Below are 15,221 nucleotides of genomic sequence, written 5' to 3' on the forward strand. Positions count from 1 at the left end.
GTTGGCATCGCGCATGTCCTGGGGTACTGCTCCCTCGTCCCAGCACAGGCATAGCAGTTCATGTAGTGCTGAGAGTATAGCAGGCTTGGCACTCTTGATTATTTGAGGGGTAATGCTGTCCTTCCCAGGGGCTTTTCCGCTGGCTAGGGAATCAATGGCATCACTGAGTTCCGATTTGGTTGGCTGTATGTCCAGCTCATCCATGACTGGTAGAGGCTGGGCTGCATTGAGGGCAGTCTCAGTGACAGCATTCTCCCTGGAGTACAGTTCTAGGTAGTGCTCAACCCAGCGGTCCATCTGTTTGCGTTGGTCAGTGATTATGTCCCCCGATTTAGATTTGAGGGGGGTGATCTTCTTGATGGTTGGCCCAAGAGCTCTCTTCATGCCATCATACATTCCTCTGATGTTTCCGGTGTCTGAGGCCAGCTGAATATGACTGCATAGGTGTTGCCAGTAGTCGTTTGGGCAACGCCTAGCTGTTCTTTGTGCAGTACTTCTGGCTGCTTTAAGTGCTGCGGATGTTAAATCGCTGGGGGCTTTCTTGTAGTTCAAAAGTGCAATGCGCTTAGCGGCTATGACAGGTTCCAGCTCTTCATTATGAGATTGAAACCAGTCTGCATTTCTCTTCGCACTTTTGCCGTAGGTGGTCAAAGCTGACTCATAGATGGCGTCTCTGATGTGGGCCCACTTGGTCTCAGCATCCCCTGTGGGAGTGTTTTGAAGGGCTGTTACAAGTGAATTTAGAAATTTTTGTAACAGCTGTGGGTGAGAAATTCTGCTCGTGTTGATGCGCGGGTGGCCCTTCTGCTTGGAATGATGCAACTTCTTTGGTCTGAGTCTAACCTTGCTGCACACCAGGGAGTGGTCGGTGTCGCAGTCCGCACTGTGGAAGCTGCGTGTGATTTGAACACTGTTTAAGGCGGCTCGCCTTGTGACAATGAGGTCTAGCTGGTGCCAACGACGTGATCTTGGGTGCCTCCATGAAACCTGGTGACAGGGTTTAGTGTGAAAGAACGAGTTGGTGATGCAGAGGTTATGATAGGTACACAACTCAAGCAGTCTCTGCCCGTTCTCATTCATCCTTCCAACGCCATAGCGCCCAAGGCAGGAGGGCCATGAGTCATGGTCGGCCCCAACCCTGGCATTAAAGTCCCCCAGCAGGAATAGGTGTTCGGTGTTGGGGATGCTGCTAATGATGTTATGGAGTTGTTCATAGAACTGGTCTTTAGCTTCAGGTGCGGAGCAGAGTGTTGGAGCATAGATGCTGAGTAAGTGTACTGGACCAGAGGTGGTGAGCAGTCGGATGGACAGTATGCGTTCCGAGCCATTTGAGGGAGGCTCTATCATGCTGAGCAAGGAGTTTCTGATGGCGAAGCCCACTCCATGCTGTCTTGGTTCTTCAGGATCCCTGCCCTGCCAGAAGAAGGTGTAGTATAAATGGGTGGTTGATGGTCGGCACAGACTCGGTGGGCCAAAGGGCCTGTTTCAGTGCTGTATCTCTAAACTAAACTAAACAATTCCGAGTGTGCTAAGAATTACAGTAACAACCAATTTAAGATTATCAATCGGGCTCTTTGCACGTTTTATGAATCGAACAAAAGCGTGGGAGACAATAGTTCAGTAGTTCCCTGGTGCATTCTCCCTGGCAACGCCTTGACCAATCAGAGTTGCCAACCAATCTGCCCCCTTTTCTCATGCAGTATAAATTGTTGCTCCCTTTGAAATTTGACATTCTTGCTTCTGTCTTGATGAGTGCAAGACGAAAAGCTTCGACAGCATGTCTCTTTTTTCAGCAATACTTCCTTAATAATAGATTCCAGTATTTTCCCTGATGGCAGGCTAACTGGCCTGTACTTCCTTGTTTTCTCTCTCCCTCCTTTTTTGAATAGTGATGTTGCATTTGCTAACTTCCAATCCACTGGGACAATTCTAGAATCTAGGGAATTTTGAAAAATCATAACTACTGCATCCACTATCTCTGCAGTTACCCTTTTAGAACCCTAGGATGTAGGTCATCAGGTCCTGGGGAGTTGTCTGCTTTCAGTCCCTTACATTTCTCCAATACTTTTTCTCTGTTGATATTAATCACCTTAAGTTCCTCATGCTTATTAGCCCCTTGGTTATCCATTATTTCTGGTATGTAATTTGTGTCTTCTACCATGAAGACAGACAAAATATTTAGAACCATAGAACCATAGAAAACTTATGGCACAGAAGGAGGTCATTCCGCCCATCGTGTCCGTGCCAGCCAAAAAAACTACCCGTCCCATCCAATCCCACCTTCCAGCACTTGGTGCATAGCCTCGCAGATTACAGCACTTCAGCTGCATGTCCAGTTACCTTTTAAATGAGTTGAGGGTTTTTGCCACCACCACCCTTCCAGGCAGTGAATTCTAGACACCCACCACCCTTGGTGAAAACGTTTTTCCTCATGTTTCCGCTAATCCTTCTACCAATCACCTTAAATCTGTTCCCCCTGGTAATTGACTTCTCCCCTAGGGGAAACAGGTCCTTCCTGTCAACTCTATCTAGGCCCCTCATAATTTTGTACAACTCAATTAAGGCACCCCCTCAGCCTCCTCTGTTGTAAGGAAAACAACCCTAGCCTATCCAATCTTTCCTCATAGCTGCAACTTTCAAGCCCTGGCAACATTCTTGTAAATCTCCTCTGTACTCTCTCCAGAGCAATTATGTCTGTCCTGTAATGTGGTGACCAGAACTGTACGCAGTACTCCAGCAGCATTTTATACAATTCCAGCATTACATCTCTGCTATTGTATTCTATACCTCAGCCAATAAAGGAAAGCATTACATATGCCTTCTTCACCACTCTTATCTATCTGTCCTGCCACCTTCAGGGACCTGTGGATATGCACTACAAGGTCTCTCACATCTGCTACCCCTCTCAATATCCTCCCATTTATTGTGTATTCCCTCGCTTTGTTTGCCCTCCCCAAATGCACTACCTCACACTTCTCTGGATTGAATTCCATTTGCCACTTTTCCGCCCACTCAACCAAACCATTGATATAATTCTGGAGTCTACAGCTATCCTCTTCACTATCAACTATATGGCCAATTTTTGTGTCATCAGCAAATTTTCCAATCATGCCTCCCACATTTAAGTCTAAATCACTAATATATACCACAAACAGCAAGGGACCCAAAACTGAGCCCTGTGGAATGCCACTGGAAACTGCTTTCCAGTCGCAAAAACATCTGTCGAGTACTACCCTTTGTTTCCTGTCACTGAGTCAATTTAGGATCCAACCTGCCACGTTCCCCTGTATCCCATGGGCTTTCATTTTACTGACCAGTCTTCCATGCCGGACCTTGTCAAATGCCTTACTAAAATCCATGTAGACCACATCCACTGCACTACCCTCATCAATCTTCCTTGTTATTCCTTAAAAACGTCAATCAAGTTAGTAAGACATGACATTCCCTTAACAAATCCATGCTGATTATACCTAACCTGTACCTTTCTAAGTGGCAGTTTATCCTATCTCTCAGAATTAATTCTAATAATTTTCCCACCACCGAGGTCAGACTGACCGGCCTATAATTATTTGGTCTATCCCTCGCACCCTTTTTAAACAATGGTATAATGTTTGCAGACCTCCAATTCTCTGGCACCTCGCCCGTATCCAGTGAAGATTTGAAGATGATCCTCAGCGCATCTGCTATTTCCTCCCTGGCTTCCTTTAACAACCTGGGATGCAATCCATCCGGCCCTAGCGATTTATCCACTTTCAAGGATGTCAGACCCTCTAGTACTTCCTTTCTCATTATGCTTATTGTATCTAATATTTCACACTCCTCTTTAACTACAATGTCTGCATCATCCCTCTCCTTTGTGAAGGTAGAGACAAAAAAACTCATTAAGAACCCTGCCCGCATCTTCTGCATCCACACAAAAGTTCCCTTGTACATCTCTGATAGGCCCTACCCTTTCCTTAGTTATCCTCTTGCTCTTAATGTACTGATGAAACATATTCGGGTTTTCCTTGATTTTACCTGCCAATAATTTTTCATGTCCTCTCTTTGCTTTTCTAATTTCCTTTTTTACTTCACCCCTACACTTCCTATACTCCTCTGGGCTTTCTAAAGTATTAAGTTTTTTGTGATCATCATAAGCTTTCTTTTTCTGCTTTAACTTACCCTGTAAGCTTCTCGATAACCAGGGGGCTCTAGATTTGGCCATACTGCTCTTTATCTTTGTGGGGACATGCCTACACTGTGCCTGTAGACTCTCGCTTTTGAATGCCTCCCACTGGTTTGTCACTGATTTTCCTTCAACTAGATGCATCCAATCCACTTTCACCAGATCATCTTTCAGCGTTGTAAAATTTGCTTTCCCCCAATTTAGAACTTTAACTCCTGTTTTATCCTTGTCCTTTTCCATGATTATGCTAAAACTAACTGTTATGGTCACTATCTCCAAAATGGTCACCCACTGATACTTCATCCACTTGCCCAGCTTAATTACCAAAGACTAAATCTGGAATTGCGCCCCCTCTCGTTGGGCTTGTTATGTGCTGGCTAAAAAAGTTCTCTTGAATGTAGTTCAAGAATTTTGTGCCCTCTGTGCCCGTCACACTGTTTGTATCCCAGTTGGTATTATGGTAGTTGAAATCCCCAACTATTATTGCCCTATAGTTTTTGCACTCAGAAATTTGCCTACATATTTGTTCTTCTATCTCCCACTCACTATTTGGGGGTCTATAGTACAATCTGGGTTGTGTGGCTGCTCCTTTTTTATTTCTGAGCTCCACCCATATGGCCTCATTTGATGATTCATTTAGCCTATCATCCCTCCTCACAGCTGTTATTGATTCCTTAACTAATAATGCTACACCCACTCCTTTTTTATCCCCCTCTCTATCTCGCCTGAAAACTATATCCAGGGATGTTGAGCTGCCATTCTTGCCCCACTTTAAGCCAACTTTCCGTTATATCAATGACTTTGTGTTGCCATGTGTCTATCTGTGCTCTCAGCTCATCGGCTTTATTTACTATACTCCTTGCATTTAAATAAATACCCTTTAACACAGCCTGTGCTGCGCACTTTTTCACCTTTTGCTTCTTCTCTCTTTCAAAGTCACTCGCTAATTTTTTGCCTCCTGTTCTCTGCCCTGAAATTGTCCTATCTAAGAGTGCACTCAGGTTCCCATCCCCCTGCCAAACTAGTTTAAACCATCCCCAAGAGCACTAGCAAACCTTCCTGCAAGGATATTTGTCCCAGTCCTGTTCAGGTGCAGACCGTCTGGCTTGTACAGTCACACCTTCCCCAGAACCAGTCCCAATGTCCCAGAAATCTGAAGCCCTCTCTCCTGCACCATCTTTCGAGCCACGCATTCATCTGGTGTATTCCTTATTTCTATACTCACTAGTGGCCTTGGGAGTAATCCGGAGATTACTACCTTTGAGGTCCTGCTTGCTAAACTCTTTCCTAACTCCCTAAACTCAGTCTGCAGGATCTCATCCCTCTTTCTTTCTATATCATTGGTACCAATGTGGACCACAACATCTGGCTGTGCACCCTCTACCTCTAGCATGCCTTGTAGCTGCTCGGTGATATCCATGACCCTTGCACCAGGGAGGCAACATACCATCCTGGAATCACATCTGTGACCACAGAAACACCTGTCTGTTACCCTAACTATAGAATCCCCGATCACTATTGCTCTCTTGACTGTTCTTCTCCCTCCCTGCTCAGCTGAGCCACCCATGGTGCTCTGGTCACGACTCTCGCTGTACTCTCCAGAGGAACCCTCTCTCCCAATGGTACTCAGAACTGAACTAGAAAGTGGGATGTCCTCCGGGGACTCCTGCACAACCTGCCTTGACCTTCTTATTTGTCTGGCAGCCACCCAGTCCCTCTCTGCCTGTGCTCTCTTAAGCTCTGGGGTGACTACCTCCTGAAACATACTATCCACGTAGTTCTCTGCCTCGCGAATGCCCCACAGTGACTGCAGCCGCTACTCGAATTCGGAAACCTAGAGCTCAAGCTTCTACAGCCGGTGACCCTTCCTGCAGATGTGTTTGTCTAGGACACATGGTGCTTCCACAACTTCCCACATGCCACAGGAGGCGCATTCTGCTTGGCTGAGCTGCCCTGCCATTACTAAGCTTTAGAAACTAATTATTGCTAATGTAATAAGTGGGATAACATACCAGTTACTTGCCAATCAGCTTCTTCCCCTGTACCGTCGAGGCTGAAAAGGCAGAAAAGAAAAGAGAGGCTGCAAAGAGCACCTCCTTCCCCTGGTCTGGGAAATCCCTCACACACAACTCACAGCCTCACTCTGTCGAAACAGCACTATTCTAATTAGTAATTATTAATAAATTACACTAATTAAATAACCTTAGTCGTACTAACCTTATCACTTACAAGGTAGTTATTTGAGGGCTTTTTTAAAAAAGGAACTTTTTTTCTCAGATTTTTTTAAAGCTATTTACAGGTAATAACAGCTGTTACTTACCAACCAATCAGCTTACAGATTTCCTGTGATGTCACTGTTAGTTTTTTTTTCACTTTTCAAACCCAGCGCGCGCCGACGCAGGGAGAGAGAGCCCGCCTGCCGACTGTTGGCGCCTCAGGTAGGTGTAGGCCTCGAGCCCAGCTCTCGATTGATACCTCCTGCTCCGGTCCTGTTTCCACACAGCTCCGCCGCCGACTGCCACTCCATTCCTCAGGTAGGTGTAGGCCTTGAGCCCAGCTCTCAATTTATACCTCTTGCTCTGGTCCCGTTTCCACACAGGTCCGCTGCCGACTATCGCTCCTCAGGTAGGTGTAGGCCTCGAGCCCAGCTCTCAATTTATACCTGCCCCGGTCCCATTTCCACACAGGCCTGCCGCCAACTGTCGCTCCACTCCTCAGGTCATTTGTTCATGCCTTCCAATGACAAAAAACACCCATCGACCGTTACCCTTTGTTTCCTGTCTCTGAGCCAATTTTAGATCCAACTTGCCACTTTGCCTTGGGATCCCATAGGCTTTTATTTTCACAACCAGTTAGCTATGTGGAACCTTATCAAAAACCTTGCTAAAATCTGTATAGACTAAATCAAATGCACTACCCTCATCGACCCTTCTTGTTACCTCCTCAAAAACTTCAATCATGTTAGTCAGACCCAACCTTCCCTTAACAAATCCGTGCTGACTATCTTTGATAAATCCGTGTCTTTCCAAATGAAGATTTATCCTCAGAATTTTTTCCAATAATTTTCCCACCATTGCACTTAGGCTGACTAACCTGTAATTACTTGATATATCTTTTTCTACATTTTAAACAATGGTATAACGTTAGCTGGCCTCCAGAGCTCTAGCACCACGCCTGTCAGCAGAGAGGATAGGAAAATGAAGGTCAGAGTCTCCACTATTCTCCTGCTTCCCTAAACAGCCCATGATACGTTTCATCTGGCCTTGGGAATTTTATCCACTTTCAAAGATGTTAAACCCCTTCATACTTCCTCTATCACTTTGTTAATTTCATCTAATATTTCACATTTCCCATCCTCTCTTGTGGAAGCAGACGCAAAGTATTCATTAAGAACCCTATCCACATATTCTGTTTCCACACACAGGTTACTTTAATGGTCCCTAATACAGACCACTCTTTCTTTAATTATCCTCTTGCTTTTTATATATTTATAAAATATCTTTTTAGTTTTCCTTGATTTTATTTGCCATAATCTAGCACATAATCTCAGCTCACACTCAAGTGCTGTACTGAGGGAGGGCCTTACTGAGGTGGTGCAGTATTTCAGATAAGTCATTAAAGCAAGGCCCCATCTGTCCCCTTGTGGGCGTAACATATCCCATGGTGCTATACAAAGAAGAGCAGGGGAGTTCTCCCTGGTGTCCTGGCCAATATCCCTCAACTAGGATCATTTAAAGGAAAAGGAAACAGATTATCTGGCCATTGATCTCATCGCTGTTTTGTGGGACTTTGTTGTGTTGGTTGCCACGTTTCCCACATTATAGCAGTGAGTATACTTCAAAAAATACTACATTGGCTGCAAAGTGCTTTGGGACATGCTCAGGGTCTATAGATTGTTACGACCGAGGCGGGAGGAGTGAACTGTTTTTTCTAGTTCCACTTCTCCACAGGTCACAACATATATTTAAATGTTTACGCAGTTATTGATACAGTCAATCATAGACTTTATTTTTATCCCAGAATAATACACCAAACAGGTTTCTTTAATAAACAACAAAATTATCAGTTTATTATAAAATAAGACTTAACCAGTAATGAAGCAAAGCATTAACACACAGATTGAAATATGAAATTTCCCTTTTACCTTAGCCCCTCACACGCACACGCACACATACCAGTTAACCGAAAAATAAGGAGGTTTTCCCTTTAAAGCTCTGTTACAAAACAAAGACAAAAGGGAATACATTGGCCAAATACTTGCTAATTCTTGAAGGAAAAAAGAAGTTATGGAAATATGTCAGTTGTCCCTTTTTGGTTTGGGGTCCCGAATACGCGTAGACGGTTGTCACTGGGATCTTTCTAGAACAGTTTTTTTCAAGCGATGTTGAAGATCAGGTTGGCAAGCTTTCCAGGAGAAATGCAGCATCAGTTTCTCTATTTCTTGCACTTAATTCTCAGGAATTAAGGGGCGGCACAGTGGCACAGTGGTTAGCACCGCAGCTTCACAGCTCCAGTGACCCGGGTTCGGTTCTGGGTACTGCCTGTGTGGAGTTTGCAAGTTCTCCCTGTGATAGCGTGGGTTTACGTCGGGTGCTCCGGTTTCCTCCCACAGCCAAAGACTTGCAGGTTGATAGGTAAATTGGCCATTGTAAATTGCCCCTAGTATAGGTAGGTGGTAGGAGAATTGAGGGAAGGTGGGGATGTAAGGGAATATGGGATTAATGTAGGATTAGTAGAAATGGGTGGTTGTTGGTTGGCACCGACTCGGTGGGCCGAAGGGCCTGTTTCAGTGCTGTATCATTCTATGATTCTAAGTTCTCAAAGAGCTGGAAGAGGGTGAACTGATGGTGACTGCTCTCTTGGCTGATTTTCTCCAACTGCCTTCAAAACAGTTCACAGTTCAGCGAAACCAAAAACAATATCTCAAGAGTCGAGCCTCTGGACCCCTATAAATTTTGGCCTGTCACTTCTCTGTAAACATCTCCCCAGAGTCAAAAGGGTATTTATCTGAAGACAGGTGACTTCCAGTAAATGTTGTTTTCAAACAAGACCTCTCAGTGTCCTTTCAACAACGGCAGTGAAAATAAATCGATGGAATTCTTTTCAGTTTTCCCAAATAAAACAATGTCCACAATTCTAAAATACTTGAGTCCTCAGAAAAATACTTAACAAAAAATATAGAAGCACCATTATAACAAGATGCAAGTTCTTTCTTTAACAGGCAAGGACATTCCATTTGCCTCTCTTTGCCTGCAATATAAATATTTAGTAGGAGTCCTTGGGATGAAATAACAGTTCCGCTATTGTTTCCAATAGTCTTGATAACGTTGTTAGTGTCTGACTTTAGTACACATCTGGAAAATGTGGCCCTCCTTTTTAAACCAGTGGAAATCCACTTCGTTGGTTAAAACTCAATATTTTAAAGTAAATTTTTTACATATCCTTTAAATGGAACAATGATACTTAAAAAAAACAAATCCTGAAATGTGACAGTGGTTTCAAGCTTGAGAGAGAGAAGACTCCACTCATCGCGTCCAGATTGAAAGATTAAAGGGGATGGACTGTCTAGGGAGAGTGGTAGACCCCTCATTCTTTGAGTATATCCAAGCTGTAAATGATTTCATTGTCTTCTATGGGTCCTCTCATGACTGAAGATTCCGATGCGGGATCGGCATGGACATCCACAGAACTGGTAGTTCATGTTGTTGGTGCTTGGAGGAACTTCTGCAGCTGGTCTTCCTCTGGGCACATCGGATATTGTGTGTTTGGCATAGATGGTCCTCGAAACATGCTGAATCAAATTTAATGTGCTTGCCTCCATGTCGGCTGGTTGGCTGCAGTGTCTTCCCAAACGAGGTGGTCTGCAATGCAGAAGTTTGTAAGATTCTTTTTTAGGATGACCTTGTATCATTTGTATTGACCACTGTGATGTCATTTGCCCTGAGACCGTTCCCCATAAAAGATCTGCTTGGGTATTCTGTAATCATCCATGTGGGAGATGTGGCCGGCTAGATATCATTGTTGATGTTGAAACGTGAAGGGGAGACGTGAAATGGAAGAAGAAGACACAGTGCTGCAGTGAGATTTACTTTTGTGCACATGGAACTTAAGCATGTTTTTTGGGTCAGAGCTTTGCACCTGACCTGTGCAGGCTTGATGCTGACTGGGTGGCAAAATTGGCAAGAAGCATTTTACTCTGCAGCATGGACACCTGTCATCTTCATCAGCATAAGAAATATTTCTCATGTAAACATCCTCCAGCATCTATGGCATGTAGCATTCAGGCCGTCGGTGTCTGCAATGCATCAGTGGCCGTACCAAATACTGAGTCAAAATTGAAGCCAAGCTTATATAGTGAAGTGCACGCACAAGATTTTGTGTGTGTGTATGTGTGTATGTACATTTAAAGGCTGATAACATGATGGCTGCTGCCCAATGGTCTTTGACACAGGACAGCAGCACAACACCCGGGCTGCATTACCGTGACCATTATTTTATTTACCCAGTGGGGAAAAACAAAGGGCTAGAAATCAGACTGCATGTTTTGGGCACTACATGGGTCCTAATATGGTGAGCAGGCAGCATGTGCATATCTGGCTAGAAGTGTGAGGCCTGCCATATTGGTAAGGACAAATGAGAGGTGTCCTTTACCTACACCTGAAGCAGGTGTTAGGCCCATTATTTGAACGTGCAAAGGACCTGATGCCTATTTGAGGTCTCCCCTTCACGTTTCAACAATGATATCTAACCGGAGGTCCGATATCTGGAGATCCTCAGGCTTCCCCAATCAGGGGGCGGGGCACGAATTACAACCCCTCCCTCCCTGCAAAAGCTCCCCTCCCCCAAAATCAAAAATGTTTGCGGCCCAGTTTCTAGAATAAATATTTCGGCTTGAGCCAAATCTACACTCCCACTTGAGGCTAGTGTGGGAAATGGAGATACTTATACTGGTGCTGTAAGTTGGTTTAGCATTGAGACATGTTGTTGAAGCATAGGAGAGGCAGGTTCACTTTGCATCTAACTGTGTTAAAGCTGACTTAAAATTTCATGTCGCTGATGTTGGGTTCCTGAAATGGAATGTGTTCCATTGCTCGATATGCTTGGGAATATGGTTGGGATTTTTATGTAAGAATGTTGAGTTAACATTTACAGTCAGTTTATGATGTGTGTGTGTGGAGGGCGGAGGTTGGAGAGGGCGGTATGGCTTCAGAAAGTATTGTTTAAGCCAGTTTTAATGTCACTAGTGTTAATGTGCTTAATGGTCTTTACTGTACCTTTGCAAAGCAAATACCGGAACCTCAGAGTTGAAAGGGGTGTCATTGGCCTGGTCAACAAACGTGCAGGTTATCTTGCAGCACATATAGACACAGACAGGTGCAAAGGTGCAGCGATTGGGTCATTGGGTTCATGCTATAAATTATTTTCAAACAGTTATTCTAGTGGCCAGCTCCTTAGGGCCTCCCATTGTGCATACAAGTTTTTGATAAATGCAGAGATATCAGTCTGCTCTGAAACACAGGGCTGGATTTTACCAGAAGATAGGAAGAGCTGCTGCTGGGACCAAAAGCGGGTACCGAGCCGCACAGTTGGACAGGGTGACCCCGGGGGACGATGTTACCGGTGTCTGCCTCTTAATTGGCAGCTGCCGAGACAGTTGTCCAATTAAGAACAGTGGCCAGCCTGTCCGAGCTGCCAGCCCAATCCGAGGGCCGGCAGCTTGGCAGCCTCGATAGTGCCACCAATAGAGGTAGTGACTGTTGAGGCTGTAGAGAGGAGAGAGCAGCTCCATGTTGAGGCACCCTCAAAAACTGGGGAATAATCCTTTTTAATGTGCCGGGGCCAGGCGGGCAGATCCCGGCGATCGGAGGGGTGAAGCCTCTGGCATCGGTGTCGGAGCCACGGAGGCAGCTGTTGCCACCGGGAGCCGCTCTGTGGTTTGTGGAGAGGCCAAAAAGAAAAGCCCCTGCCCCGCACATCCCCCCCCCCTCCCCCCACCACCTCCAGGAAGCTGCTGGGAAACTGCCTCAGTATAACCAGTGGTCTCCCCATGCAGTGGGAGCCCATCCCAACGACGGTAAATGCTAGCGTGGGTGGAAAGTGGCCGCTAATTGGCCACTTAATTGAATTCATTGGCTGCCCGCCTCCAGTCGGCGGGTGGCCACGCTGCTGCCATTGCTGCTGTTGACAGTATCCTGTGGAGGCGGAAGACATCAGGCTTTCCTTCTGACGACTTCCGCCCCATTTTACCAGCCCTCCTGCTTCCAGCCTGTCTCCAGAGGGGTGGTAAAATTCTGGCCATGTTGTGTGGTTACTGACAGGCTGCTGCAGTGCACCCTTTTCCAGAGGCTAAAGTGGGCATGATAGTGCCCACAAACACTGCAAAACCAGGCCACACTCTCAAATGTTGCTCTGATTTTTTCCAGTGTGAGTGATAATTGACCTTTGACCATTAATAATCATTTTGTTGTGGCCAACATTAATTGTCACTTTTTCTGCCTCCATTTTGTGTTTTTCTCTTGGTCTCCCTCTTTCCCTGTAATGCTGTTTGTATGCCTATACCTCAGTCTTTTCTATTTCTCTTTCTGTTTTTCATTCTTCTGTCTCTGGCTCTGTGCATCACCCCTTTTTCTAGTGCTCTCTGCCTCCTGTTTTCTGTTCCGCTTAGTTTCTTTTTTCTCTTCCTGTTTTTCTCTATTTATTTCTCTCTGGCTGCCTGCTTTCGCTGGTCTGCTTCTGTTTTATTTCTGTGCTCTGCCTCTGCTTCTGTTTCTTCTCGTGCTTCTGTGTTTTGCTCTCTCAGGCTCTGTGTATTTCATTCTCTGCCTTTGTGCCTTTCTCTATCTGCCTTTCATGCCTCTCTGTCAAGCTACATCATAGTGTAACTTGATGGATGAAGTTCAGAATATACTGATAGATTATCACTTCAGTGCTGTGTTGACACGACCTAGATACAAGCAGCACCACTGTTCCACATTTCACTCGGCAGACACATATTTGCAGATCTCTACAGTGCAAGCTGGACGTGCTTTTCCGTGTCCTGGAGTATTTTAAACCCCCTCATCAGTTTTGTGTTTACTGTAAAGCTTTTCAGTGCCAGAATTTTAAGCAGCTTTACCTGCTGTACAATTGTTGAACTGATTGATTCATTAGTAGGCGCTGCCTCAAACTTGGGTACAGTTCCACAGGCAAGGACTACCCAGCAGTACATGTCCTAGTAATTATTAATATGTGAACCTGTTGGCTGGCTATTTTGCCATGGAGGATATCATAGCTAAACCTGGTTTTGTCATGACTCATTGCTCTTACACCCAACAACAACTTGCAATGTTATAGTATCTTTAATGTAGTAAAATGTCCAAAGTTGCTTCACAGCAGTGTAATCAGACAAACCATATAAGGAGATATTAGGACAGGTGATCAAAAACTGGGTCAGAGAGGTAGGTTTTAAGGAGTGTATTATTTTTATTCTCATCTCTGGGCTTTTTGCCTATTAACTTAAATTAGCGTCCTTTGAGGAGCTTAAGTTCAAATGCTGGCAATAAGACACCCCATCAAATAGATCCTACGGTAAACATTTCTCATTGGAAGCAAGTGATTCAAGATTCACGCACTAGCAATGAGTCCCCAGACAGTGTTTCCTGAGATATGGATTACCTGCATCTTCTCCTGGCACTTTTAGCAACCTCTCTTTCTTTGTTGCAACATTTCCACTCCTTTCCCATTTAGCACTGCGACTGTAGTTAGTGCTGTCCTGAACTTTCCTCTCTTGTTTCTTCTAAGTCCCAAATACAGTACTGTTCCTGTTCCCTTTACCCACCTGCTGCTGAGCTCAGGAGTCAGCACACTGTCCACTGCTTCAACACATTCACCCCCAGTGCCTTTAAACCTTGCACCTCCGCACCTTCCTTGGTCTCTCCCCCCAGAATCTTTTTAAAATCAAACCTGGCATTGTCTTAAGGCTGCTTTCTGATTTACTTCTTGTTTCCTTTTCCTTTAAACCGTGCCCGTGTTCTGTGCAATGGGCTTTGAACTGTCAACTAAGTTTCTAAACATGCAAAAAAAAATTAAAAGGGAATTAATTGACGTCATCTTGCTTGCCTGGACATAAAAGGAGCTTTTAAAAGTAGTTGGATAGTACATCAACCTGGTGTTTAGTAACAATTCTTCTCCTGATTCTCTTCCAGGAGCGAGCGGGCAGGGTCCCTCGACCATGCACCAATGGACAAAATCCATTGATACCAGAGCATGAGGTAATGTTCAAATTAATTCTGTTTCCTGCAAATAAATTTGGGAAATGAGCCATTTTAGTAAAAAAAAAGGTGTACAGGCTCATTTTAGAGATGTATGCTACTGGCGAGCACAACTCAGCTGCGAGACAGTGTAATCAGGAACCCTGGGGTAACGCACTCTCTGTTGTAGCACGTCAGACGCCCCACTGATAGAGTGCGTTTATAAAATTGGCTCATGTATCTTTTCATTCTGTACAGTTACCTCTGTTTCTCTTCTGAAAGTGCAGTCTAATACTGAGGTATGGTTCCACAGGCACATTCCGCCTCCCAGTGTCTTGTCCACAAGTTATTCCATGTGTGAGCTGAGATGATAAGCATGGGATGTTCAACAATGGGACATCATTGCCAACCCAATTCCATCTTCCTGAAGTCCAATAGGTTGCTGGGTAAAGATCAGGAATAGGAATCCTGCCTGATTAATTTTTCAACTCCCAAGTCCAATCGCAGTTACAGTGACCCATATTGCTGTCCTGGCCTAGATCGAACCTGGACCCTTGTAGTCTGTGTGGCTCAGTTCTACTCTTGAGGAGTTTTGAAAAGACATTTCTAGAGCAGTCATTAGAAAGGTTTTAATTTCTTTCACCAGCAATTTATGACTGAAAGCTTTTAGTTTATTTTTACTTTTTCTTTGTCGGGATTTGTCACTAACATTGGACAAGGGAGTAAATGTGCAGTCTTGCTCCTAGATATCTCTGCCTGTGCTGCTGTGTAACTAGCCATCAGGTATGTAATTCCAATAACCTGAGGTGGCTTTTCCCTCCAAGTTT

General features: G+C 44.7%; 1 protein-coding gene across 4 annotated transcripts in view; it reads left to right on the forward strand.

Annotated features, from left to right (window-relative positions):
• LOC137377544 (sestrin-1-like) overlaps nt 1-15,221 on the forward strand; it is a 65,356-nt gene that overhangs the window by 29,906 nt on the left and 20,229 nt on the right. For 3 of the 4 annotated variants that reach the window (XR_010976437.1, XM_068047253.1, XM_068047255.1), the window contains one exon: nt 14,350-14,415. Coding sequence is in view for 1 of the 4 variants with exons in the window: in XM_068047253.1 (XP_067903354.1) it covers nt 14,350-14,415 (66 nt within the window). In the remaining 3 variants the exon portion in view is untranslated. Of the gene's footprint in view, nt 1-6,630; nt 6,700-14,349; nt 14,416-15,221 lie in introns of those variants that run through there. The other variant, XM_068047256.1, reaches the window with a different exon arrangement.

Source organism: Heterodontus francisci, chromosome 15, assembly GCF_036365525.1.
Source record: "Heterodontus francisci isolate sHetFra1 chromosome 15, sHetFra1.hap1, whole genome shotgun sequence".
Taxonomy (NCBI): domain Eukaryota; kingdom Metazoa; phylum Chordata; class Chondrichthyes; order Heterodontiformes; family Heterodontidae; genus Heterodontus; species Heterodontus francisci.